The following is a 27,058-nucleotide window of genomic DNA, read 5'->3' as shown; positions in this document are numbered from 1 at the left end:
CAGGAAATTGTCTGTTTTCTGGGAAATCAGCATTAGAACTTCTTTTCTTTTGCATCAGGGTGGAACCTTCCAGATTTCCCTGCCTGCTCCTACCTTCATCATCAGGTTAAAACCACCCCACTTGCCTCGCTGGAGATGAACCACAGAGATTTGGAGTTAATTATTCTGGGCCAGCAGCTTTTTTTTAGCTGGGCAGCTCCTTGAACATTTGCAAGTGAACAAAAATAGAAACAACACTAACAAATTAAAACACATCCACTTCTGCAGCCAGACATCTTCCCTGAAGCTTGAGAGGTGGGAGTTTGCCACAGCTCTAAGTAACTCTCCCTTCCCCCCACTTCCATTTTCCTTTTCTTTTTCCCTCCCTTTCATTTTTTCTTCCTTTTTAATATGAACTTTATGGCACTGAAAAATAAAGGAGGATGAGGCTAAATAAAAGGAAAACCACCAAATAGAGAATGTATTTATAGGGTGAAGGAGCAATGGCTATAAAGTGGAAGAGGGGAAATTTAGGTTCAATATCAGCCAGGAAATGTCTGCTGTGGTGTGGTGAGACATTGGAACAGGCTGTGGCTGTCCCATCCCTGGGATGGAAGGTGGCCCTGCCCATGGCAGGGTGCAATGAAAGGATTTTAGGGTCCTTTCCAACCCAAACCCTTGTGGATTAAACCCACTGCCCAGACATGGGAGGGTTTGGCCTCAATGCCTCAAAATTCAAGGGGTTTTTAAAGAATTTTCGTTCAGGTCAGGTTTAGTTTAGTTTAGTTTAGTTTAGTTTAGTTTAGTTTAGTTTAGTTTAGCTCAGGTCAACCCATGCCAGGAGACCGAGGCTTGGAGGGAAGAGCTGGAAGGAAAATTAAAATTCCCTGTCAAGTTCTCTGGCTCTGAAGCTGCTCCCCCAGCTCAGCAGGTTCCTCAAGCAGCCCCTGAAGTGCCCAGCAGGCTCAGTTAGTGCCAGCCCTTGCTGAACCCAGCCTTAAGCCAGGCTCACCTTTTGCCAGGCGTTCCAGCCTCTTGCCGTGCTCCGGGGGAATGGCATACCTGGGAGGAGGGAACAGAACAGACAGAAACCAAAACATCATTATATATGATGAAACCAATACATCTTTAATGTAAAAACAGGTAGAGGAAAGGCTAGGAACAAGTGGGGCAATAACCCTCAGCACAGCACACAATGGCTGGCAATAAAACCAAAATTCTGTATGTCTGAAAGGCATCAGTAACACACAATCCATGGAAAAAACAGCATTTAATAAATGTCCTCAGACATGTTACATGAAATGTGCATTTTCCTGGCACCTTCTCAAACAGCATCACAAGATTTCACAAGGTAGAAGGAAAATGGAGAAGACAAAGTGATGATGCAGCACTGGAAACCCCAGGAATAACTGAGTGCAGGGAACAGCAGGTGTGTTCTCCATGGGGAAAATATCTGCAAAATAAAACTGTGCTAAATATTAATAAGCAAGGAACAGATGGGCTGGAAAGGTGTGAAGGAGGGTCTGTGTGCTTTGGAAAAGAATAAACCTTTCTCTGTGCAAATAGCTTTCATTTTATTCAGAAAAGCAAATATTCTTCAGCACAGCTCAAGCAGTCATGGCTAAATCCTTATGTCCCTGCTGGATTTTACTGTCTGATGTGAAATAATGGAATTCAAGTATTCAATAATTTTCTTGATGAGGCGACCCTGAAAATGCAGGGTCTGCTGATGAAAATATCATTAAAGGGTGTAGAGAACAACTTCTACACTTCCTAAGGACATTTTTCTTAGATTTGGAGTCAGTAAAGTGCAAAAGAATTGGACTGGAATTTTTTTGGAGTGCAAATTATTGAACATAATTCTGGAAAAACAATCAACTGTCCCTCAGGTCCCAGGCACAGGGCTGGGTGTGCCCAGCACGTACAAACACCAGGGAAGTTTCAAATGGCTTTTTCTTCCCAAAAGCTGTTAGTTCTCTTAGTGCTTTGAGGTTCACAACATCCTCAGGAGCAAAGCCCAGGTGACAGATTTATGTGTTCAGGTTATAAGAAGGGAGCTGAATACCAGGACACATTTCAACGTGTTTAACATGATGACACACAATAATATTGCCAATGGAAATTTGTAAATCGTTGGTTACATTCTGCAGCAAATTAAATATGGCTCTCCCTGCTTTTTGTGACAGAGAATTCTCAAAATTTACATTTGTGGGAATGGCATTTATTGCCAGCTATAACTTCTCTTCAAAGTGAATAATAAAAAATGCATTATTTTTGCTATTTCCAATAAAGATGTCAAACCCATCCTTGTCATTATCCCTCACTGGGATCAGGAAATTGCAGGAGGGGACTCAGCAACAGGTGCCCAGCACTGCCTGTCCTGGGCTGGGGGCTCAGAATGCACCTGAATTTGGGGGTTTCAGCCAGACAAATTCTGCATTTTCCAGTGTAAAACCACGACTGGGAGAAGCAGCTCGAGGCCCAACCTGTGCCAGGAAATCAAACACACCTGGGCTGGCCTGGCAGGGGGATGACAGCACACAAATCCCACACAGGGCCCTGCAGGGTTTAGGCACTAAGCTGATTTGAACTGATGGCTTGAGAAAAATTTAAGGTAAAACACTATGCAGCACCTAATCTTGTAAAATAATAAATGCAGCAATGGACTCCCAACATTCCCTGACCAAAGTTTGACAGTGCCTTAAATTGCATAATTATCAAACAATTCAATTTCATTTGTCTGGGACAAAGCTAGTGGCTTTTATTTTACAAAGACCATTCATCACTTACATAAATGTGATAAAACTAATCCCGATCCAAAGCTCCTTTGTGGGATTAATGTCCCTTAAAACAGGGAAATGAGACATTCCATTCCTTCTGGGAAAAATGCTGAAGGATTGGGAAAGAACTAATTTATGGCTACAAGGCTGCTGATGATTAATGTAATATCCCCAGTCTACAATGCAACCTTCACTTAATTAGTGCCTGTAATTGGGAGTTGTAAAGATAAGATTAATTGAATCTTGAGGATGTTAAAAGTTTAATACATTGGAACACGGTTATTGTGTTATCTGAAACTGCAGCCTGCAAAAAGCCAAGCAAGGCTTCAGAGAACAGCCCATGGAGAGACAAAGAAAAAAGACTTGCTTGGATAGAAACCAGCCAGAGAGGAGGAATTTCCAGCTTATAAAAAAGAACTATATGTAATAATATACAAATCAAAATACCCCAGCACAGAATGGTAATAGCTGACTCCAATTTTAGAAATTAACTTTTTTCTTTGGGCCAGTCTTTAGGAAGCAGAGCCTACACATCCCTCTGCACTTATTCTTAGGAATTCAAAATATTAACTGCAGAAGAGAATTAAAAGTAGGTCAAATTCTGCTTTAAGTTATGCTCACAAATCTGACTGATTTACATAGAGATAGGCAATAAAGACAGAATTTGGGCTGCTATTTAAAACCAGGAAGAGAAACAGAAGGCTCCTGCACGTATGGCACAGATTGAGCTGCATCTACACACAAAATGATTGAATATGAGGCAGAACAACAATGGAAAGATTAAAAACTGCTGCAATCCAAGGGGTGCAGTCCCTGAGCCATGAGCACCCAGCAGGGCTGGCTCTGGGTGCCACTGATGGCCCCTGCTCTCTGTGAGAGCCAGCACTCCTGTGTCCCTCAGCACAGCTTGTCACCGTCCCCACAGCTCAGCTCAGCTCAGCTGTAAAACCTCAATTCCACAGGCAACCACAGGTAAAAACAGCCAGTAATTTCCTTTCCTACAGGCATGACTTCAGGAGCCCCCAGTGCTGGGAACACTGGCCTGGATGTGCCCCTCTGGCTCAGCTGGCCCCAGGACAAGGGACACTGATGGCCACAGAGCCAAAGCAGCAGCTGGGTGCAGATAAATCAAACCTCCAGCCCAATTCCAAGGGCCAGCCTTGCACAGGGTGACCAAGACAAAGGGCCAGGCTTCACCCAAAACCCTGACACTCAGCACTTTGAGGATTAGAGCAGGAAAAATGTGCTGCTGCTCTGCCAGGGAGCAGGAGATTTACACAATGGGGAAAGAAAAAGCAGCTTGAGATAAAAAAAGTTATAGTTCTGTGACTCAAATGTCATCTTACCCCCAAGTCAACAACCTGAAAGTAATATACTGAGCCTTTTAAATTACCTTTTTCTACTTTCCACCAAAACAACAGAAAATCCCTGAAGTGGATCAAGTACCACTTGTACACATCTAGAACTTGCTGTTCTCTGGGAAAGACTCTCAGCTCCCAAACTTATTTCATGAAACCTAATTCCAGCATTTCTGAACTCTACTTCCATGCAATTTTCTGAGCCCATGAGTCAGAATCACAGGTCCAAAAGGCTTTGCCCCAAAGCTATAAATGAGTTAGAAAATTATCTTCCTGGAGTGGTGGCTTGCTTTTGTTAATATGGAATCCCAAAATAGTTTGGGTTGGAAGATATCTTAAATATCCATCTCCACCCCTGCCATGGCAGGGACTCCTTCCACTGTCCCAGGCTGCTCACAGCCCTGTCCAGCCTGGCCTTGGGCATTCCAGAGATCTTGGTGCTGCTCTGGGCACTCTGTGCCAGGGCCTGCTCACCCTCCCAGCGTGGAATTCCTTCCCAACATGAGTTGAACTGGACAGTCCCCTCTCTCTCCTTATCACAAAAGAGAGGTCTGTCCTATTTGCCATCATAGGATATCATTAATAGAGTAATTTTCTTGGTGTTTTGTTTATTCCCCTGGAATGGGGCTTGATGGATGTGGATAATTATCAGACTATAAAAGCCAGCAAATGTGCTATTTTCTATCGCTCTAAATCATCAAACAAATAAAGTGTGAAACAGCATTTCTGAATACAATTTTCCCCTCTAATGGTTTAGAATTATTATCAGGAACAATGAGAATAAATAAGCAAATGTCTTGTGAATTAAGAATTAAACAAGTGTGTCAGTAAAAAGGAGCATTCAGGCCATCCTGGGATGCAGGGACGCCTTTGGGGGCCACCAAGGAATGATGTAAAAGGGAATTCACTTGGGCAGCTTCCAGCACCAGGTGCTGCTCAGGGACCTCCCAGTCCCAGGTTCTCCCCTCCCTGCTGCTTCCTCAAAGGGAGCCCAGCTCAGCTTTGGCTTCCAGTGGCCAAACCCTACAACTCCATCCATAGCAAAGGCCTGCTCATAGCTGTTCTCTGCTTGTTTAGGAGGAATTTTTCTCACCTGAAGCCATCCCTGCCTCTGACAGAGGACCAGACCATCCTGTCCCTTCACCCAAAGCTTCCAAGACCTCTTCCCACTCCAGCTGTCACCCCCAGAGTCTTTGCCAGTTACACCTTGTTCCACACCTCACTTACACTCTCTTGCACCAACACAGAGCAATTAAGCAGTGATTAGTTCACCAAATCCCACACCCCACTCTCTGGGAGTCTGGGCTCCATGGGCAGGGGGAGGTTCAACCACAAGACCCTGGAAATGTCACTTCAGTGCCATTCCTGGGAGAAGGTAAGAAACTCAATTTCACAGTGTCTGCACAAGGTCTGCCCAAGCAGGCCCCACACAGTTTAACACACCATAATTATGGAACAAGGAACACAAACAGAATAGGAGCAGCACATTTAAAATGTCCAGGCCAATGCGTCAAGCTGGGGTGAGTTATCTGTCTTCAAAGCAGATTTAATTGTGCCAAGAACAGTGACCCTTTAAGATTCAAATGCCAACCTGCTCTCAGCCACGACAGGCAGAATGAAAAGCTGCTATTTCAGCCCCTGTAAGGCAAAGGGTGCCCATAAACCCAGAATCTGAACCCTGACCTTCAACACCTTTAGCCCCCACGACAGCAGCAAAGCCTCCAAAGAAAACCCCCTGGTCTATCAGGAATATTTATCACCCAACAGAAGCATTAAGAACCAGCATTAGCACAGGGTGGTCCCTCCCTACAAAGTTCAGATCCTGCTCCTGAGGCCTCATTTTTCTACAAGGTAAAACATTAAACAACATCTCCTCACTGTGCCAGAGCAAAGCTCAGGGTAGAAGTGGGGATTTCCATGCTAGAATCTCCCAGAATATCCTGAGCTGGAAGGGACCCACAGGGATCCTGCTGTGCAACACTATTTTTAAGCTGTTTTGCCTGTATGAGAAAAGAAAAAAAGGTATTTCTACAAGAACAGGTTGTTCCTTTGTTGGTAGCACTGTCACCTCCCTTCTACGTCACCTTTTTTTTCCTCACCTTTGCCCTCCTCCATAATTAACCTCCCTTCATCCCTCTCTCCCAACGATTTGTTAAAATACTGAAATCAACTCCCTTTCTTCTTCTCCTCAGCAAATCTGAGGTTGGCCCATGCTGAATGGGCTGGAAATCTCCCATTTCCCTTCTCAAGATCCTGGTTAGGAAAGGAGAATCCCTGGCCTCCCTCCCCTCTCCTTCTGTGGAGGCTCCTTCCATCAGCAATGCAAACCCTGCCTGGAGATAAGATCACACAGGGACCAGAGAGCTCCCTGTTCTAGGACAGAGCCTTTATCAAGTGCCTGCAGTTTTATCTTGAATGGATCACTTCACAGGACAATGGATGATGGAATTCAGCATCTTTAACCAGCAGTGTCAGTGATTTCAAATAATGACATTTTTATTGAAATACACCCAGAGTGAGAGATAAACACAGAGGCTGGGGAGTATCAACTCCAAAAGCCATAATTAGGAGTAAATAGGTAATGACAGGACCAAATCACAGCTCCAGAACACACCAAACCCACCTGCCTCCCACAGCTGCTCAGTGCAACCCTTGGGCAAGCAGCTCAGGGGGAAAATCAGGGCAAACCTGCTCAGGAAGGGCCTGGGCACCACCAAACACACCCAGCCCTCACCCACAGGGCCCATTTCACTGCAGACAATCCCTTTCACACACAGAACTTGCTCATTACCCACAATGTGGAGAAATGGCAGCGATTTTTCTGCCAACAGAGCAGCAGGATGAAAATCTTCCTCCTTGCCCAAAGAAACTGAAGTTGTGACTGCAAAGTCTCCATTTGTTTTCCAGAAGGATGGGCAGAATATCTCAGGTTACTCTGAAGCTGGGATCAAATCCCTGGAGATTGAGCATTGGAAGATTAGAGTCAAGCCTAACTTGTGCCAATCATGTACTTCTGAAAGACTCTCCAACCCTTAGAGTTGCCTTGAGCTAGAAATAGGATTAAAGAGCCATTAGTTTCAAGAAGTGACATTAGACAGGAGCTTTTTAAAATTCTGATTTTAAAGCAATATGAATTTTCAAGAGGTACAACTGAGCTCCAAGATTAGCACAATGGGCTACTTTCAGTGTGATTCACTCACCCCCGACTCAAGGAACACAAAGAGGAGATTTTTCCAGAACTCCAAATGCAATTTTCAAATACATTTTTTTTAAAAGCAGAGAATTTAATGTGAACAACCATCTGCTCTTGGAAGGACTCTCAGTGCCCCAGTCCAGTCAGCTCCACAGCACAAGCGCCAGGCACAAAGCACAAAATTGCAGAGCACATTGGAGTCTCTCCCTTCACATGTAAAAATAACCCAGAGCCTGCCTCTGCCTGCAGTGAATGAGCAGCATGAAGGAGCCATTTTACTAAGAAAAGGTGTTTGGGGAAAAACATTATGAAGTCATTTACTCATTCAGTTTAGCCAAGAAGATAATTAGTACACAATTCAACAGAGATGAATGACTACAATATTCATCCCCTTGCCATTCCCCATTATTTGTTTGGAAGAACCTGTTCACATCAGATTTATTTCCCTAAACTGGCAATCAGATTATTAATTACTGGTTGTTTTTGTAGTGGATACCATACAAATAGAAAGAAAAGCAAAGATTATGCTTCAAAGAGCCTGTATTCTAAAATAATAGCTCATTTCAGCCCCAGGAACAAGGAGAAAAAAGGTAACCAGGGGAGATCAGAGCTATCTGTGCCTTGTACTAGTGACCTGTGTGAGCTGCCTCCCTCACCGGGCACAGCAACACGAATTCCTGAAAAAAACAGGATAATTGCTTCCAGCAGAACAAAAGAAATTTGCTCCTGAGTAATGAACGATATTCTTAGATTAGGAAACCCCTTGTGCTAGAGGTGCAATGCCTCTACACACACACACACACACACACTTTTCTGAGGAGAAAAAAATTCAGCATTCCAAAGGTTTAATGCTCTTCATCCATCAAACTGCACCGTTCCCAACTACAACTGCTTTGAAGTGAGAGCTGTGTTCTTGTCAGCATCAAAGCCACAAGTGTTGTAGCTGAGATTTGATAAAGATCACTGACACAGTTTGTAAAGTTTCCTTTATTTCTCCTGTTTGATCCCCTTTGTGTGGCTGATTGGGCAGCTGGAAATGAAGTGGATGCAAACCCAGCACATTTATTCCTTGGAACACTAAGGGGTTAACGAGTGCTCAGCTCTCAGACAGCACCGAGTGCTATTTAAGTGCTGTCATTACTACAGGCTCCTCTTATTTTAAACCTCACTTGTGCTGCACTTGGCATCACCCCTCGACAATTTTCCCTGCTGAGTAAAGAAAAAAAAATTCCCCGCTGATTTCTGCCAACGTGTTAACAAAATGTGAATAAAGACAAAGCTCTGCAGCAGCACTCCTGCTCCCTCCCAGCCCTCCCAAGCCCTGCTTCCAGCTCTGTGCCAAGCTGGAATCTGCAAGCTCATTGTCCCACGGGGAGCCAGATCAGGCTGAAGGAGTGAGATGGAGCATGGAAGCACATCTCCCTCCCCTCCAGCCCCAGTGCTCTGCTCAAAAGCCTCTGTTATTAAACCAATCTGTGATCCTGTCAGACTTCCATAGATCTTCATTTCAAACCAGGCCTGAGCTCTGAGCAGACACTTTCAGAAGGCAGGAATGGTTGGAGCAAGAGCCTTCCTGGATCAAAGAGCTGCTTCTCTCAGTCCAGCTGGGGCTCCTGGGCTGCAGCCACAGCAGGGACCACCCCAGGATGCTGCTGTGACCCCAGATCAGCACCTCCTCCTGCTATTCTGGAAAGTGCCAAGAAGAAGCACAGGTGGGAAGGGTCTCCTCTTTGCTGGGTCAGGTACCACAGATGAACCTCAACCTCTAAGATTTCTAATTTCAACCAACAGAACAGGCTCAGTAGAGACGGACATAAAATGCAGGGACTGAAAAGTGAAATGGCAGCAAAGCACAAAATAATTCCATGCCTTTTGCAGTGGGTTTGGGTGAGAATAAAAACCAATGCTCTGGAGGGGAAGCACAAACAGCGGGGAGCTGAGTGAAAGGGGTGCTGAGGCTGGATCAATCCATCTGTGCCTCCTCAGACAAGTCCCACAGCTGATTCCATCAATCCCCAGTCTGGCTTGACCTTCATTTTCTGGCATTTTCTCTCCGTTAGATGAGGGTGAATGAAGGAAGGCAATACTTGAGTCCTAACTCCCCAAATCCTGTGCCTCCTCTCCAGCAGAAAAATGACCTTTTAATAAGCTGTCTACAACAGCCTAATGAAAGACCACAAAAACCCGAGTCTATTAAAAAGAGAAATCTCCACTATTCCAGTTGCAGCACCTGATTGGGAAGATAATCCAAGGCAGAGCTCATTCAGGTGCTGCACTACATGGTGACCCCATGGATTCTGAAAGCAAACCAGCAGTGAGCACTGTCCCCTTGCTGAGGGACCCTTCATCCTTCTCCCACAGCACCACCTCCAGGAAGAAGGGCTGGGGAGAGGGCTGGGAGTGCTTTGTGCTGATTAACTAATGACTGCAGCTTGCAGGGCTGGATTAATGACTCCCTGCTCTCAGTTATCAGGGAATTACAGGGGGATACAGCTCTGCATCCCAACACATCCCTCCTCCCATGCATCTCCAGCAAACCCACATGCACACGGATTCTCAGGGCAGAAAGCCCATTCCAAAGCAGATTTCACCTTCATTTTAGAAAAGTCAGGAGAGTGAAAAGCTGTTCTGCCTGGCCATACTTTATCTCACTTTCCTTTTATCCCTTTTAATGAATATCCCTGTTCCTTTCTCTCTCCCTTTTATCAACAGAAAAGGGTCTTGCTCTGCCAAATCTGCCTGAGAGCAAATGGTGTTGCAGTTAATCTATAAATCAACCATCACCATAAATTCTGCTCTTTCTCCATCCAAAACAGCAGAGCTGTAAAACAGATTACATGGGACAGCAGAGGCAGGAAGGAAATGTGGGAGCTGTGAGGAGCTGCCATCACAGCCAAATGGACTTCCCTGCTTCTCCTTTCTCCCCACTCCACCCAAAAAGCCTCCAAACCTCTGCTGCCAGGCCTGCAACACTTTCAGGAGCAAGGACACCTCACACACTTCCCATGGAAGATGATGCAGACCTTGGGGATTGAGGGAATAAAGGGAATTCAGGAGAAGATTCTGCAGCCTAACACCAAGAAACAGGAAAAGCAAAACTCAGAAAAACAAAAATTCTCATGTGGAGCATCAGCTGTGAATCCCAGCTGTGATTCCAGCTACTGCAGCCTAAGGAACCTCAGCATCTCCAGGGTGCACAGGCTGCTGAGAGCCCAACAAGCAGCACTGGCAGGGACACCTGACCCTGCAGGGATCCCAGCAGCCTGGGCAGAGCCCCCTGACGGGAGGGGAGGGAATGGTGGGAGGCAAGAAATGATGGAGCCACACAGGTCTGTGCCAAACACGAAAGCAGCTGCCTGCAATGGGGTCACCCCGAGCCCATGGAACATCTGGGGTGTCAGAGCAGGGGCAGGGCAGCACAGGGATGGTGACAGGGTGAGGGGCAGCACCCTGCAAGTGAGCAGAGAGGCTGCCAGAGCTAAGCTCCATGACTGCTTTAGGTCATTTCCCTCCTCCAAGGCAGTTTTCCAGGGATTAACATTTCCTGTCCTGAAGGGAGGACAGGACAAGAGTGCAGCAAACAAAGCTGCAGCTCTTGCAGACCAGAGTGAGAAATAAAACCGGGGAGATGCTGAGCAGCTCAGATCTGCTGCTGCTCCAGGAGGGGCTCTCAGCCAGGGCCACAGAGGGCTCCTTTGAGAACCCCTCCCTAGGGAACAGCCACTCCTGGCTGGAATCTCCCCTCACGGGCCTGTGGGAAGGTGAGCTTTCCCTGCTGACAGCAGCACTACCGGATATACAAATGCATTAAACTGTGGGTGTTACAAGAGAGCCACGCAACCCCTGACTGGTTTGGGTTTGAAGGGACCTTAAATCCCACCCAGTGCCAGCCCTGCCATGGCAGGGACACCTCCCACTGTCCCAGGCTGCTCCCAGCCCCGTCCAGCCTGGCTCTGGGCACTGCCAGGGACCCAGGGGCAGCCACAAGGAGGATTTGCCCTCCCTGACAGGATTTGCCCCATGCAGGGAGCCTCACTGGGCACCTGGAGGGAAGAAAGCACAAATTCTAAAATATTTTAACCAACAAAGGCTTGGGGTAACCCATGGACTCTCAAGTTTGCAGTCCTTTCACAAGACAGAATTCCAGAAGTGTTTCTGGAATGCAATTGTATCTGTGACCAGTGCTTCCAACTAATCATATTATTTTAAAGTTCCTTTGGTAATTTGTCCTTAATTCCACACAAACTGCTGCTCTGGCATAAAGTGTACTTTGTGATATCAAAGTCAAACAGATTAGGCATGATCCACTTCCAGCGAGGGAGTGTTTTGGAGAGGAGATGATATAACTTAAAAGCTAAAGCTGGCTCCCTGTTTTAATTAAAGGGGATTAAACATCCATCATGATAAGGGAAAAGGGACATTTTATTAAAATCAATTACCTTCCTCAGTGTCAGTCTGGTTTAACACCTGCGGTTTCTGGGAGAAGGGAGAGTGTAACACCCCCCCAGCAGCCAGGGAAGGTAAATTAAATACTGTTACTGTACAGCAAGACCACAAAATATCCAGGAAAAATAACTGTATCACCCAATCAGGTGCTACTGACAAAACAAGATGTTACACTCCTAAAGTGTATCAGGCAAATTCACAAGACTCAGATTCAAAGTTTCCTGCAGCACTTCCCCAGCCAGGAAGCCTCCAGGTAGGGACTGCACATCTTTATGGAGATAAAAGTGCTGGTGGAACACCTCAGCATCTAAAAATATTCTTTTGGAATTGCAAAGGCTGAGCCACATCCATTCCTCAATAAAATGCCATAATAACCATGAAGAATGAGGCCTGGCACTCAGCTTTGTTGCTTCTGTCATTATAAAATCAGTTTCTGCTCGCACCGTTTGACAATATGCTCAATTTTAGATCTCACACAGGAGTGTATGAGGTAATTATACACAATATGTATAATTGATACAGCAAAAATTCCCACCACCAGAGGTTTAACATGGGGCTGCAGAATTAAATACATTTCAGTTATTTCAAAAGTTTGAGACGATGAAAAGGTGGCAATTAAATCCCTAATGCGAGAGGGACATTTTAGTGTAATTTGAGAAAAAAGCAAGTGAAAGGCTGGATCTGGCAGCTCCTGCCTGAGGGGCTTCACATGAGGTTACACAACTGCTCCCAAGCCCAGGGGTGCTGCATGGCAGTGCCCACACCTCCCCTGCCTCCTGCTCCAGCTGTCAGACTGAATTCCCAGCTGCAGCAGCAGCACTGTGAGAAGGTGAGGAGCAGAGCCTGTGCCTGGGAACAGCACATCCACAGGGAAAATCCCCCTGGAAAGGAGGGTGTGAGGGAAGCAGCTCCTTTCTCCCCTTCCCTTCAGAAGGCAGCAGGGCTGGTGGCTCCTCACCCTTCCCACAGCCCCAGATAATTTATGGGAGGCACAAAGAAAGAGTTACGGTTTGTAACGAGCAATTTTGAAGCAGATACTACCAATATACAGAGTCCTTGGTTCCACTGAATAAATATCTCTGACAGCCAAACAATAACTCTGCCTCTTATTTTAGAGCTCAACCCCAAACTGGTAGACTTTGTAACTCTCCACACTGCTGCTATTCCCTGAGGTGCTTCCAAGATGATCACTGTCAGAGCCACGGAGTCTATAAAAAGGACGAAGGAAGCTGGGAAATTTCCACAGAGGTGGTGCCAGCAAAACAGAAGGAACATTTCAGCCATCCCCGAGCAAAGCCAGGCTGCAGCACTGCAATTCCAGCAGTGCAGTCCAAGAGCTCCCCCAGCTGAGCTCTGGGACAGCTGCAGTCACTCCCAGCACACCTCAGGTACCTGGAAAGTTCCAGATCTGCTCCAAGGGGATTCACATTTACTCTCTGCAGCCAGTGCTTGTTCAGAGAAGAGCTGGAGAACTCTTGAGAGCAGCTGTCATGGTGCAGAACAAGGAGTGGCTTGGGAAGTGGCAAACTCCTGCCTGATGCTCAAGGGAAGGGCAGGGAGGCCCTGCCAAACCAGCAGTGGCATCTTGTCACAATCCATCCCAGTCTGTGTCACACACTGTCACCTACCCATGAAAACTGCACTGAAAGGGAAAAGCTCCTGCTCCAAACATGGCCTGTCCTCAAAACTCTCACCTTCCCCAGCTGGGGCAGCTGCAGGGGAGTGACTCTCAAACACAGGATGGCTGGAGAAAGGATGGAACAGCCCAGCCCAAAGCTCAGGCCAGCTGCTGCCACCCCTCCTGGAGCAGCCCAGTCCTGCTGGGACTGTGCTGGTGGCCCTGAGCTCCAGGGCCAAAGGGGATGAGGAGCTTCCCATGGGCTGTGGCACCATCTGCTGGAGATGGCACCAGGAAAATGGGTTGGAATTAAGGGATTCTGGAGGAAGAATTGACAGGATCCCAACTGAATCATATTCTGAGCTGGAAACCCACAGGATCATCTGTCCAACCCCTGGCCCTGGCAGACACCCAGCAATCCCAGCCTGTCCCAGAGCAGTGCCCAAACACTCCTGGAGCTCTGGCAGCCTTGGGGCTGGGACCATTCCCTGGGCAGTGCCCCAGCAGCCTCTGGGGGAAGAACCTTTCCCTGGGATCAGTCACATCCCAGCCATAACCCAGAACCACATTTCTGGAGCTCCACTTGTTTAACAGAGGTATCACAAGAGATTCTGCAAAATCCTCCTGCAGCTGCCTTGGACAGCGAGCCCAAGGACCAGGAATGTTGGGAAACAGACTTCATGACGTGTTGGAAGGGTTTTAAAAAACTCCCATTGATGTTCCAGAGAGTCAGCCCCTCCCTTCATCCCTCCCAGGCCTGGAAAAGAGCACTGGAGCCATTCATTTACAGCCTCCTGGCTCCTGGGGGCTTTTATGTGCCACAGGCACCAAGACCCAGAGCCCCCAGGGAGCCATAGCCCCGAGAGGTGGGAGGATGCTGCTGCCACTGCCAGGGCACAGTGACAGCACAGCCTCCCTGTGACATTTCTGCTCTCATTTGCACGCAAATGTCAATATTTATTAGTCACAGCGAGATCTTCAGCAAAGCTCCCCTGGGTTGCTGAGTCTCTGCACTTATACTTTTAAATTGCTTTAAAAAGAAGCATATTGGCTCTTGGTAACTTATTCCAGACTTCCTACATTCTTTATTTTGTCCTTAACTATCTACTGCTTTTGTGGGAAGTTATTTCCAACCAGTCTATGCATCAACAGTGTTGAAAAATGCTTTACCATCACGCCAAAAAATGACCATGGAAAAGTAACCTTTTCACTTAACTTGTCCCTGGAGCTGTGAACATATTTATGTATTTAAATAATGGAAATCTGAAAGTAACAGATGTTTCCTGCCTAGAGCACAGTGCAAGAACAACAGTGCTTCACTATTGCAGTGCCTCTGAAGCATCCACACATTCCCATCCCCATTTGCTCTCCTGTGCATTAGTTTGCAAAAATCCCCAAGTGCTGAAATCTGGTTTTAATCGTGATGTCAACAAGTCTCCCTAATCCTGCTGAAAGTCAGGAATTAGGCCTCTGAGCAAGCCAGCATGAAAGAAAGTGAAATTGCTTTTAAATGTAAAGTAGGAGGGAAGAGGAGAGAAACAGTGGGAATTGAGAGATTAAGTAAACCTGATGGAATTTGGTAGAGCTGGGGAAAGGATATTTTGGTGGTGCCCAAGAGCCCTCACTTACCAGGATTTGGGCTCCCCAAAATGCAAGTAGTTGATGCTGTAGAGATCCATGTCCTCTGTATGCCAAGCAAAAGTTGTCTTCCACATGCCAAAGTAGAGGTAGGGAGTGTTCACCCCCTCGATGATGATGCCACACTCGTGCTCCACCATGTCCAGGAGGGTGTTCAGGTTGCCAATGTTCCACTCATCCACGTCCTGAAAGCCAACAGAAATGGTTTGTACTGGGAATGGCAGGAGCAGGCACAGCCCTCAGCTCCCTGCAGGGCCTCAGGGGCTGCTGCTGGTGCCACCTGCATTAACTGAACCCCCTCTGCCTCCAGCAAGGTTTCTTTGCTGCTCCAGCACTCTGAAGAGGCTCTTGCACCGTGCAATATCCCAGCAGCAATTAACTGTTCTGGTGATGAACACAGCACACACTCAGGGTAAAACACACTCCTCTCAGATGGTTTTCTCCTGGTCACAAACACCCCAGTGTGGCCAAAGGGGCAGAACCTTCTACCTCAGCCCAGAGCTTCAGGAGAAACCAGGAAACCACCTGAGAAAGCTGTGCTGGTGCCTGGTTGTGTCCCACACTCCCACCCAAGCACCAAATCCCCTGCACCCCTGCGATGTGCATGGCTCTGAGCACCTCAGATACCTCTGCTTATTCTAATTAATCCCATATTAAACCACGCTGATAATAAAAAGACACTCATACATTCACACACAATCAGACAACACTCCAAAGAAAGCCACTTCCCACTCAAAAGAAAACTACAGAGGAAGAGATTTAAATTATCTGCCTAAAAAGAGTAAGAAGAGAGAAACCTTTATCATTTACAGAATTACTTGAAGCAGAGGATGAAATTTCACCATGGAAAAGCTTAAACAATTTGAATTGTAAAATAATTCAGTGTGCAGGTGCATTGTATCCTAATGGAGCTGCCTACAAGGAAAAGATCCAAATGCAAATAATTTAAAATCCAAATGTAAATAATTTAAAATCCAAATGCAAATTATTTATGTTAAGACTCAAAAATATTTTTGATGTAGCACCATTTTCTTGAAATGCTGGTTTTCTCTGGCTTTCTAAGGAGCTTCAGCAGAAATCTCCATTTTATAACCTTAAAAAAGAAACAAAACCAAAGCTATAGACATTTTTTTGCCACAGTCTGCAAAAGAATTTGTTTAAATCACACTTTTCCTCATTTTTCTACTAAAAGTCAGCTTTTCACAGCTTCCACTATTGTCCTGAATCTCAGGGGAAGTTTAGTCCCACTTTTGTAATGAGGGGAAAAACACAAAGGTATTGGGGTTTTTTTAGGGTGGTTACATCAATGAAATTCTGAATTACTGCTCCTCAATGAGAAAAGTGCAATAAGGAAGTCAGTGTCTGAAATAAATGAAGGAGAAGCACTGCACTTACTGCATCATACAGGGAGCCACTGATGTCAGCCCCATAGATGGGGGACACAAAGGTGAGGTTCTTCCAGTACTTGCGCTCCAGGTCCTCAAAATCCTGGTGCCGAGGGGTGCAGTACCTGCCAGGGAGCACAGGGATGGGAGAAGTCCTGAGAGCAGCCAGCACAGCAGCTCTGAGGTGTATTTCACCTTTAATTCACAGAACTGCTGCCTTTTCCACCTCTGCACAAACCCTCTGGGGCAGGCTGGACGTACAGCACCACATCCCCATCCCATGGGGACCTGAGGTGAGGTTATCCCACAGCTCTCAGGTGCCAGGAAAACTCCAAAGCTGATTGTCCTGGAATGGTTTGGCTTGGAAGGGAACTTAAATCCCACTCGGTGCCACCCCTGCCATGGCAGGGACACCTCCCACTGTCCCAGGTGCTCCCAGCCCTGTCCAGCCTGGCCTTGGGCACTGCCAGGGATCCAGGGGCAGCCCCAGCTGCTCTGGGCACCTGTGCCAGGCCTGCCCACCCTCACAGCCAGGAATTCCTTCCCAATATCCCATCTCAATCCAGCCTCCTTCAGCTTAAAGCCATGGCTGCATAATCTCAGTCCTGATTAAAACCCAGGGTCCTCCAGAGCTCTGGAGCACTCCAGACTCTGGAACCAGGCTGAGACTGCAGTTGGCACATCCCAACTGATGAAGTGCCCTGCAGAGTCCCCAGGCACTCTGGAAGACACTTGTGTCACCAGTCTCAGCCCAAGCACCCCAAGGTATTTGGATTTCTACCCCAGCCATGGAACACCTTTTCCAGAAGAGCCAAGAGATCCCTTTTTGGTCCCAAGCCATTCTTTTCAGAAAGATTCTCAACCAAATGCTGACCCTGAACAATCCTTCTACACCAACTCTCAGAAAAAGCTCTGAGATGCACCAAAGCCCACCAAGTCACAAACTGGCTTGAGACTCAACAAAAGCAGTTTCCCCCCAAATGCTCCACATTTAACATGGCTGCACTTTCTCATCAGCTAGTTTTGGGCAAGAAAAGCTTCCCAGGAGCTGCCCCATGCCCACGTGAACCCCTTGCAGGCACGCACTTCTCGCTGTTGGCCAGGCGCCGGTACTCGCCCACGGTCATGGGCTTCTTCTGGATGTTGTACTGGGTGAAGAGCCCTGACTGGCCCGTGACCACCTGCTGGATGGGAGCTGGGATCACCATGTCATCAATGTCATCGTAGGTGCGCCGTGGCTTCCACTCCTTGGGGGGGATCACCTGAACAGGGGACAGAAACATGGAACTGTCACAGACACTGTGGGGAACAAAACCATGGAACTGTCACAGACAATGCAGCTGTGGGGATCACCTGAACAGGGACCAACACCATGGAATATCACAGACACTGCGGGGAACAAAACCATGGAACTGTCACAAACACTGTGGGGAACAAAACCATGGAACTGTCACAGACACTGCAGCTGTGGGGATCACCTGAACAGGGACCAAAACCATGGAATATCACAGACACTGCAGGGAACAAAACCATGGAACTGTCACAGACACTGCAGCCCTGGGTTTGGGGGGCACAGGGGCTCCACTCCCCCTACAGAGCTCAAAACTGACCTGGAATGCTCAGATTAATCCTACAAGTAAAGTCATTTCTTTACAATATCTGGAAGTCACCAACAAGCTCTATTAAAATAATCTCCCTAGCAGAGTCCTGGAAGGTAATTGCTTGTACACTTGAGTGGACAAGGAAACATTCCACGGAGAGCTCTTCATCAATAGCCAGCTCTCTTTAGAGCAGCAATAAACCCAGTAATTGACCTGTGTTTTAGAAGAAATAAGAATTATTCCATGCCTAACAGCTTTATTTCTCCACTGTGCTTTATTATGGCCAGCTAAACACCACTCCTAACAAGTCCTTGTCAGAGCAAATGATCTCATCAGCCTGTGCTGACATGGCCACAGAAACACCCTTTCTAATCACTGAGTCCTGGGGTTTTCCAAGCAGTTCCGTGTCAGGTACTGGAATTTAGAAGCTTCACATGAAGAGTTCTCATAACCAGAGGGTGCTGGGCACTGCCCAGGCTCCCCAAGAAATGGTCCCAGCCCTGAGGCTGCCCTCAGGGATGCCCAGGGTGGGATTGTTGGGGTGTCTGTGCAGGGCCAGGGGCTGCACTGGATGTTCCTGTGCGTGCCTCCCAGCTCAGGACACTCCATGGCTCTACAAAACCCCTGTAGCTCCTCTCCTTTCCTGTCTCCATAACCAAACCAGAGATTCCAGGTACAGTGTTCCAAAACACACACCGTGTTCAGCTCCATGAACACAAACAAGACCTCAGGCCCTTGGAAGGCAGCTCCACCTCCCAGGCAGCCCTCACCTGGGCCAGCTCCTGCCTTTGGCCAGCCCCTCACCTTGCCCAGCCCCTCACCCTGCCCAGCCCCTCCCCCTGGCCCAGCCCTCAGCCATCCCCTCACCTTGGCCAGGCCTGCCCTGTGGGCTCCCTGGGACTCCATGAAGGCGATGAACCTCCCGAAGTCGCGGAACTCCTCCAGCGAGGGCCGGAAGGTCATGATCTTACAGCCAGGGTTCTGCGGGCTGGGGTTTTCCGACCCCATAGCTCCAGTCCTGCACAGGGGACACACAGGGACACCAGGAGGAAAAAATACTGGTTAAACCTTTGGTTTCTACCTGCCATCTCTAAGGAGCCCCACAGAAAGCCTGCAGAGATTTTTCATTTCCTCCCGCGACTCCCACAAGGGGGGTTTGTAAGAACGACCCTCTGACATGGACATGAGGAGCTCCCAACCAAAAATCCACTTAGACAGGAACTCCTGACACGAGGATCACCCGAGAGCCCGGCCGGGGCTAAATATAAACCACATCTGCCCCCAGTTCAGCACAGAAAGTGGTGCCTCCTCAGGATGGTGCCACAAAAATAACAACTCCTCACCACCTTCGGCTTTGTCACTATGCACAACTTGCCACCCCGCAAGTTTTCCACCAAAATGCTTCACCATTTTCTGTTTAGGTTCAAACCCAACAGCTTTCCCAAATTTGGGGTTTTTTCATGTGCTAAACTACACTAAAACTTACAAAATTAAGGGGTTTCTTTTTTTAATGTAGCTTCATTACACTTTGTCTTTGCAATGTACATAAACAGAACAAAGTGTCAGGCAAGTCTTACCAGAAATACAGACACACAATTCCAAACATCCAAAACAAACTATCAAACCGTTCAGGATAAAATCACGATTTTTAAAATAGACATTTTTAAGGTTATGCTGGAAATGTGTAAGGGAAACAAAAGGTTTTAGTGGCGTTTCAGCTGCGAATATCCCCAGGAAGGAGTTCTCCATGAGGAGGAGCTGCAGCAGCTCCACACCCCGAGCACTCACGAGATGGCAGTGCTGGGCTGCGGAGGATGAGCTGCAGGGAAACAGCTCCTGCCAGGCTTTCACATGGAAAACAAGCATTTAAAGTGTGTTTAAACTGATTTCAAAGCAGCCAAGAAGTATTGCAGATGCTCCTGGAAGCACTGGTAGTGTTAGGAAAACACAAAACGAAGCAGGGAGTACTCCCAGCTCTGTGTTTGAATGGGTGAGTGCGGCACAGAACTCGCCCCAGAGACAGCCAGTGCTCCCAGCTCCTGGAATTAAAACCAGCTTCACACTAAAGTGGGCAGACTCCACACCCAGGGCACCAAGGTTCCATTTTAACTGGGTAAAACTTTTTATTTCAAAGGCACATGAACAGTTTTGAGTGAAATTTTAGAAGCCAGAAAACATTAGAATTTTACACAGTAACTTTTATGCAAGTTTGTTTCAAAACAAGGATCTGCAAGTCTTATGTCCTTCCCCAAGGAGTCTTTAAAGGAATTTTATGCATAAAATCACAGTTCCTCACAGCAGAAAAGCCCTTCCCAAGCCAGGAGCCAGAGATGCAGAACCCAGCCCAGAATAAAATCAAATTACGAATCCCAGTATTGCAGGAAATCCCAGAGCAAAACCAACTGAAGGAGAAAAATACCATTTCACCCCCTTCACCCCAAGATACGTCTCACCTCCAACAGGAATTGTTGCAGCTTGGAAACAAAAGGGCCATTTAAGCAACCCCTCCATCTTCAGGGTGGCCCTGCCCAAGGAGATTGCCAACCTTGCCAAACAAGGAACAAAAACTGCCTTTTGAGAACAAAACCTGCTGTTTCAGGGTCAGCACTGGAGGAGAAGCAGCAGATTGATCCCTGCCCACGGGGAGGCTTTCCTGCACAAATGTTTTGCAGGAACACAAGAAGGAAATCCCTGGGATGAGCCAGGGGAGCTGGGGACCCATCTGCCAGGGCTTTGCTCAAATCCCCCAGCAAAACGGGGCTGAGCTGCAGGGAAAGGGGCTGCAGGGGAGTGGGACAGGACAGAAACCATCCCAAAGCCTGCCACAAGCTTCTGGGAACACTGGGGCTATTTTTGGGCAGGGTCTGGAAATGGCAGGGGCCGAGGGGAGCGGGGAGCCCCGGCAGGAGCTGGCTCAGGAGTGAATTCCATCCTGAGCAGGAGCCCTGCCAGCGCCATCTGCTCCAGAGAGGCTTCCCAGGATCTGCAGCTTTACCCACAGCCAGGGCAAAACAAACAGCCAAAGCCAGGCTTTATCCCATCCTTCCCTCAAGATTCTCTCACAAAATTCCAATTTTTAGTCAATAAACTCAGAGCAAAGAGTGAAAATACGTGTTCCTGTAAGAAAGGGAGATCAAAAACTACTGCATGCAAAGCTTAATCAACTAATTAAAGGATAAAACTGCTTCCTGCAAAGCTTAATTAATTAATTAAAAGGTCTACTGCCTCAATACAAGCAGCATCACCTGGCACTCTGGAATTCTTTAGTCCAGACACAGCGAAACACAAGGTTTTTCCATGTGCAGTCCCATCTAAAGAACATTTCAACACCCACCCTAGATAATGTACATTTAGCTAACCAAACCAATTAAGCTATTGCAATACAATGGCCACAGAGCTCATGGGAAGGGGGGAATCAGGTCCATGAGCTCAGTGAGATGTGGGAGCTTTCCCCACCAGCCCCAAGGAGCTGGGAACACCCAGGCCCAGGGAAAGCTTGGGGAGAGGAGAATTTCTGTCCCAAGTGCTTCCCACACGGAATCGTTTTGGGAAAGCAGTGCCAGGACTCGTGGCCAGCTCTGTCCCAGCTCCTGGGATCACACAGGACACACAGCAGGACAGAGCTGCAGCTTCATCTGGGATTTCCAGGAGATGGCCCCAATGAGGCAGCGCCCTAACGAGCTTCCAGCAGCCCTGGAAGGTTCCAGAGCAGAATCTGACTGTTGTGAGAGCTCCTTCCAGCCCCAGCAGGGCTGCAGGTGAGGGCCAGGTGGGAACGAACCCTTCTCTCAATACTGAGAAGGAGGATTCGGCACTCAGAGTCCCCAGCAGCTCCTGAAAAGAAGAGTGAAGGTATTTGTCTCAGCTGGATACATTCTGTTTCTTTGTCAGAGAGTAACAACCCGAAATATTATGAAAACCTTCTCATTTTCAACCATTGTGAGGAAGCACAAAAACTTGTCTCCAGAGGGACGATCTCAGTGCACACAAAGAATTGAGTTTTAATTTCAATGACTTTTACATGAGACGTTTCCCTTCCAAAAGTGATGTGAACCAAGGCACTTTTGTGACTGAAATCCTGCACCTGTTGACTGAAACCTTTGTAGAGCACAGAAAAAGTCCAGGACACCCAGCTGAGATCAAGGACTGGAGCTTGCTGCAGGACTGACAGACTGGGAATCCTTTCTCCAGAAAAAGGGCTGGGATTTCTGAGCAGCTCCTGCTGCTGCCCCACTGCTGATCTCCTTCCCTTCTATTCCCAAGAATCAGATTCCAGCACTTCGACAAACAAAATGTAAATTTTTAAATGTGAAGTTTGCTGTTGCTCAGCTCAGTGTTAAACAACTGTGCAATCACAGCAAGGATTTAAACTAACACCTTTCCCTCCAAAATATTTATAGATTCGATTCATCACATTTTTAACATTTCAATTGCTTTGAGTTCTGGATATCCTCCACAAAGGCTAAGTAAACACAACAGAGGAAATATTTGGGAAAGAGGAACAGAGGCAACATTCCCACCCAGCACAGGGATGAAGATCTACAGTGCTTGGGATTTGACAAATTGAGAGTTATTTTCTATTAAATTTTACACTCCACAAGACTCCCCCACAATTCCAGATCCTCCTGTACTTGAAATCAAGCAGCATATGTAGCTCATTAAGGGAAAATAAAATTTTCCCCCAAAATACCCTCTTTGCTGTAGAAGTGCACAGTTACTCACACACTTCTCTAACAACAAAATTATTTAGTCACAAACAGTATTTAAAAAGGGAAAAAAAAGTGGTTACATTTAAGAGCAATAAATCTGGATTACTTTAAAACAGTTTATTATTGCCTGAGGCAGGGTAGTTAACATGTAATGGTTATTTCTGACTAAATCCAGATCAGAACCTCAAAAACTCACAAAGTTTGACTGAACAGACAAGATAAAGTCACCCTAAAACCACACAAATCAGTTCACTAAGCAGTGCTGAGGCCCAGCCTTCCCAAGGACTGCGGGAGGCTCCGTTTGCTGCATGGCACCAGTTATCTCTGCTGCATTTCTTATCTCACTGCAAGGCTTCAGGAAAACAACTTAAACAAGTATTAGAAAAGGCACTTCACATGGACTGAGCCGTGGAATCTGAGCAGGAGTTCCAAGTTTTAAGCCATGGCACCTCAATCCAAGGCAGCAGCACTGCAAATGTTCAAATCAAGTATCCCACAGCCTTTATTCCTACAAGAAAGGACATCAGAACCTTGCAAAGCAAGCAGGAACCTCAACTACTGCAGAGCTTTGCCCAAAAGGTGATTCCTGCATCAGGTAACACCTTAAGGACTAATTCCCAGTATTCCTTCCACAACCCTACCAGAACAGAAAGCCTGGAGCTCTCAGCAACTTCTCTAAGCTCCTTTAGATTTTTATAACAAAAGCCCTCAACAAATGGGGCTGTCAGAGGCGTTTTTAACCATCCTGCCCATACAAAAGGAAGCCCTGGGCTGGTTTTGTGCCCGAGGCAATGCCCGGGCTGGGTGTGACACACTGACCCACTTCCAGCTGCCAGCACATCCCGGGAATGCTCCCGGAGCTCGGGCAGAGGAGCAGCGAGCCTGGCACGGCCCTGCAGAACTGCGGCTCACCTGGACAGGTACCCCAGGTACCCCAGGTACCCCAGGTACCCCAGCCTGGCACGGCCCTGCAGAACTGCGGCTCACCTGGACAGGTACCCCAGGTCCCCCAGGTACCCCAGTTACCCCAGCCCCTGCCCAGCTCACCTGCCCAGGTACCCCCGGGTACCCCCAGAAACCTCACTCCCCCCCCAGGCTTCTCCCAGCTCGCACCCATTTCACACCTTTCAGCCAAACCTGCAGCTCCAGGAGTGACAATTTAAAGCCTAAATTAACCCCAGGGCTTCGAGGTGAAATGAGACAATTTGGATCTCTCCCAGCTCTGTTTTACTCAGGTCTCTCTGGAAGCTGCAGCTCCAAACTTGACCCACCCCACCTAGGCAATGCTGTGCTGCTTGTTCTGCCAACAGAACTGAGATCAAATATGGGAAACTCCATAAAAACTTCTTATCTGCACCAAAACCTCACCAAAGGCCTCTCCACTGCCCTGGGCTGTAGCCAAAATTGTGAAAGAATATCAGAAAACCTCAGAAATCACCTCAGCCCCCCACCAACCTCCAATATTCACTTCTTGGGCCGTATTCAAAAGTAGGATTTCTAGGAGATTTAGGAACAAAAGGACAATCCTGTATTCTCTAAGGATCTGGGAACTGTGGCTTGCTCATGAGCCTTATAAAACACAAAAATAATGAAGCTTCAGGTCACTTCTGCCACGAGTGAGGCACACCCAGACCAAGGAAGGGCAGAACACAAACGTGTCCTCCTGTGTAACCCAGGGAGAGCATGACTGAGGAGCTGCCTCATTTATAAAGGAGAGTGACTGACCCTATGAAAATATAAATGAAAATAAGCACCTTAATTAAGCCATGGTAGCAAATGGCTCTATCCCTAAGTTGTGACAAGACAGAACATATTTGGTCCAGAACAAAGGTTAAAAAGAGAAAATCTTATTAAGCAACAATCAGTGCAGTGGAGAACACTGAAAAGGGAGAAACACCTTTCTCATATCCCACAGTGATAAGTCATTAATATCCCCCAGCCTGTGGGAAATGACAGGATTTCTGCCAACATTCTGCAGCATCCAGGGTTTCAGCTGCTACTGCAAACGGACAAACCCCCTTGAATTCTTCAGCAGATGACAAATAATTCCTTCCAGCAGCGCCCGTGCAGCCGGAGGATCCCAGTGGCATCCAAAGCCATTAAGCAAATCCCTCACTCGTGTGACACATTTAGCTGTCATCCATCTTTGCTATTAACAGATGCTCCAGTGAAGGAACGTGGGGCAGCACAGGCTCTGCAAACCCTTCCCCACAGCACACCCCGAGCCCTGGAGGGGTCAGGAAGGGAAATCCACCAGTCCCGAGCCCTGCTGACTGCCCAGAATTCATTGAGGAACCAAGTTTCTCCTGACTGCCAAGAGCTCTCCCTCCCTCACTGCCTGGGCGGCTCAGCCTGCAGCTCACCACGATCTTTTCTGCTCTCAGGTGGATTGCCTGCTCTCAAAAATGAGATTTAAACCTGCAAGGTGAATCAGAGCCTCCTAATGCTGACACTGTTTGCTGGACATCCCAGGAGGAAATAAAACACAACCCTGCATAAATGTGAAATCCTCACAGAGCCCTTCCAGCAGGGCTGGCCAAACTGGTTCTCCCAACTCACATCAAATTTCTTACGACCTTTTATATGGAAATAGCTGCGAGTTTTCAGGAGCTGTCTGTATTTTGGGTGATCTAAACCACCTGCAGAGCTGTGGAACTCCCACTTTGTCCGCTGAATCTTTCCCTGGTGCATGGCAGGAGTTGAGAACAGCTCCAGTGAGAGCAGCAGTGTCCCCACAGCTCAGGGGAACAGGTGAGCACTTCCCATGACACACGGCCAGGATTATCTACAGCAAACGGGCGGGATTCTCCCTGAAAGTGAATTTTGCTCCTGACTTCCCATCAAAAGCTGGTGAAACCTCTCATTTATTTTTATTTATAAAAGCCCACGTTCATCCTAAAGCCAAACTTGGAACGTGACACCCGTGTTTGTTGGGTCTTTACCAAAGTGTTCTGACTTACTGACAAAACTGACTCCTTGTATATATTTTATATATATATATATATTTATGTCCTTTTGCATATATATTAATATATGCGCTGGGTGCAGTGGGGGAAGTTTTCCCTCCACACCGATAGTTGAGGCTTACAGGTATTTATAGGGGTACTCATCAGCTTTCTCAGCAGTTTCTATATAATATATTATATATATTATATATATTATATATTCTGTTCCCACTGGGCCAGTCAAGGGAATTATCTCTTTCCAATCCACCACGGAGGGTTAGACAGAATTTTCCTGTCAAAAGATGCTTCAGTGAATGTTTCATCCGTGAACACCAGCTCTGGAACAAGGAATCACTTTATATCCACCTACATCTCCTTTGCATGGGAGGAACTCCTGCCTCTCATGAGGCAGGAACAGCCGTGGATTCCTTCAGGATTCCTTCAGGATTCCTCCAGCATCCTCTGGCACTGCAGGAGTTGGTCAGCCCGCCCCAACTTCCTTCTCTTGTTACAGGGAAGCCCAAGAACTGGGAACTTGCTGTCACTGAGCAATTACTGGGTGCTCCGACAGTTACTTGATGTAATTGCTGAAATGTAACTGTAAGTTCGAGATTCTAGGCTTAAGACTCTGTGAATTTCAGTGAAACAGGAAAAGGAAAGTGACGAGAAAAAAGCAAATGTTCCCAGGAAATAAGCAATGTTGTGGGCGAAATGCTATCAGGTTTCAGATGGACAGAGCTCCTTAAAATTGACTCTTTTTGGTTAAAGGAACCTTAGTTTTGGGAGGGTCATGCTTGCTCTAACAGCGATTTCCACTGGCCCAGCACAAACGAGTTACAGAGCACAGATCCAGCGTCCCAGGGCAGAGCAGCAGCTCCATCCCAACGCAGAGGGAGCAGGGATGAAACCGAACCTGGTGCCTTCATCCATCCCAGTACACAGAGGCCCAAAGCTGCCTCTCTGCAACACCCCTGGCTCCTCAACACCTTCAAAAGCACGAGCCCCAGGAAAGCCAAGAACACCTTTGGGGGAATCCCAGAACGTCCCGACCCGGGAGGGACCCACAGGAGAATCCAGGGCAGCCCCCGGCCCTGCACAGACCCCAACAATCCCACCCTGGGCCCCCTGACAGGGCCGGGACCATTCCCTGGGGAGCCGGGCAGTGCCCAGCACCTTGGGCAGTGCCCAGCACCTTCCCCTGAGCTCCATGCCAAGCCCTGGCACCGCTCCAGCCCTTCCCGGGCTCCTGTCCCCGCTGCAGAGCCCAAGGAAGGCTTTCCCGAAGGGTTCCCCCTCCATCCCGTGTCCTGCGCACACAGGAGCCCCTGGGGCCGGGGCAGTCACACAAACCCCGCGGCTCCCGAGGGTCCCGGGCTGTGCCCGCTCCCCCGGCCCCGGGGCAGGGG

General features: G+C 47.6%; 1 protein-coding gene across 4 annotated transcripts in view; it reads right to left on the bottom strand.

The window, feature by feature from the left end:
- The window catches only part of KDM4B (lysine demethylase 4B), a 58,778-nt gene extending 39,754 nt beyond the window's left edge, over positions 1-19,024 (bottom strand). For 2 of the 4 annotated variants that reach the window (XM_005429477.3, XM_031064011.1), the window contains exons 1-5: positions 18,866-19,024; positions 17,484-17,659; positions 16,408-16,522; positions 15,004-15,197; positions 992-1,041 (exon numbers count right to left, since the gene is read on the bottom strand). In XM_005429477.3, coding sequence (XP_005429534.1) covers positions 992-1,041; positions 15,004-15,197; positions 16,408-16,522; positions 17,484-17,659; positions 18,866-19,006 — 676 coding nt within the window. In that variant the 5' untranslated portion in view covers positions 19,007-19,024. Of the gene's footprint in view, positions 1-991; positions 1,042-1,138; positions 1,446-15,003; positions 15,198-16,407; positions 16,523-17,483; positions 17,660-18,865 lie in introns of those variants that run through there. The other 2 variants (XM_031064012.1, XM_031064013.1) reach the window with 2 other exon arrangements.
- Between the last annotated feature and the right edge of the window lie 8,034 nt (positions 19,025-27,058).

The sequence above is a fragment of the Geospiza fortis genome, unplaced genomic scaffold (genome assembly GCF_000277835.1).
Source record: "Geospiza fortis unplaced genomic scaffold, GeoFor_1.0 scaffold299, whole genome shotgun sequence".
In the NCBI taxonomy this organism is placed as follows: Eukaryota; Metazoa; Chordata; class Aves; order Passeriformes; family Thraupidae; genus Geospiza; species Geospiza fortis.
This window is presented reverse-complemented; position numbering and strand designations above follow the sequence as displayed.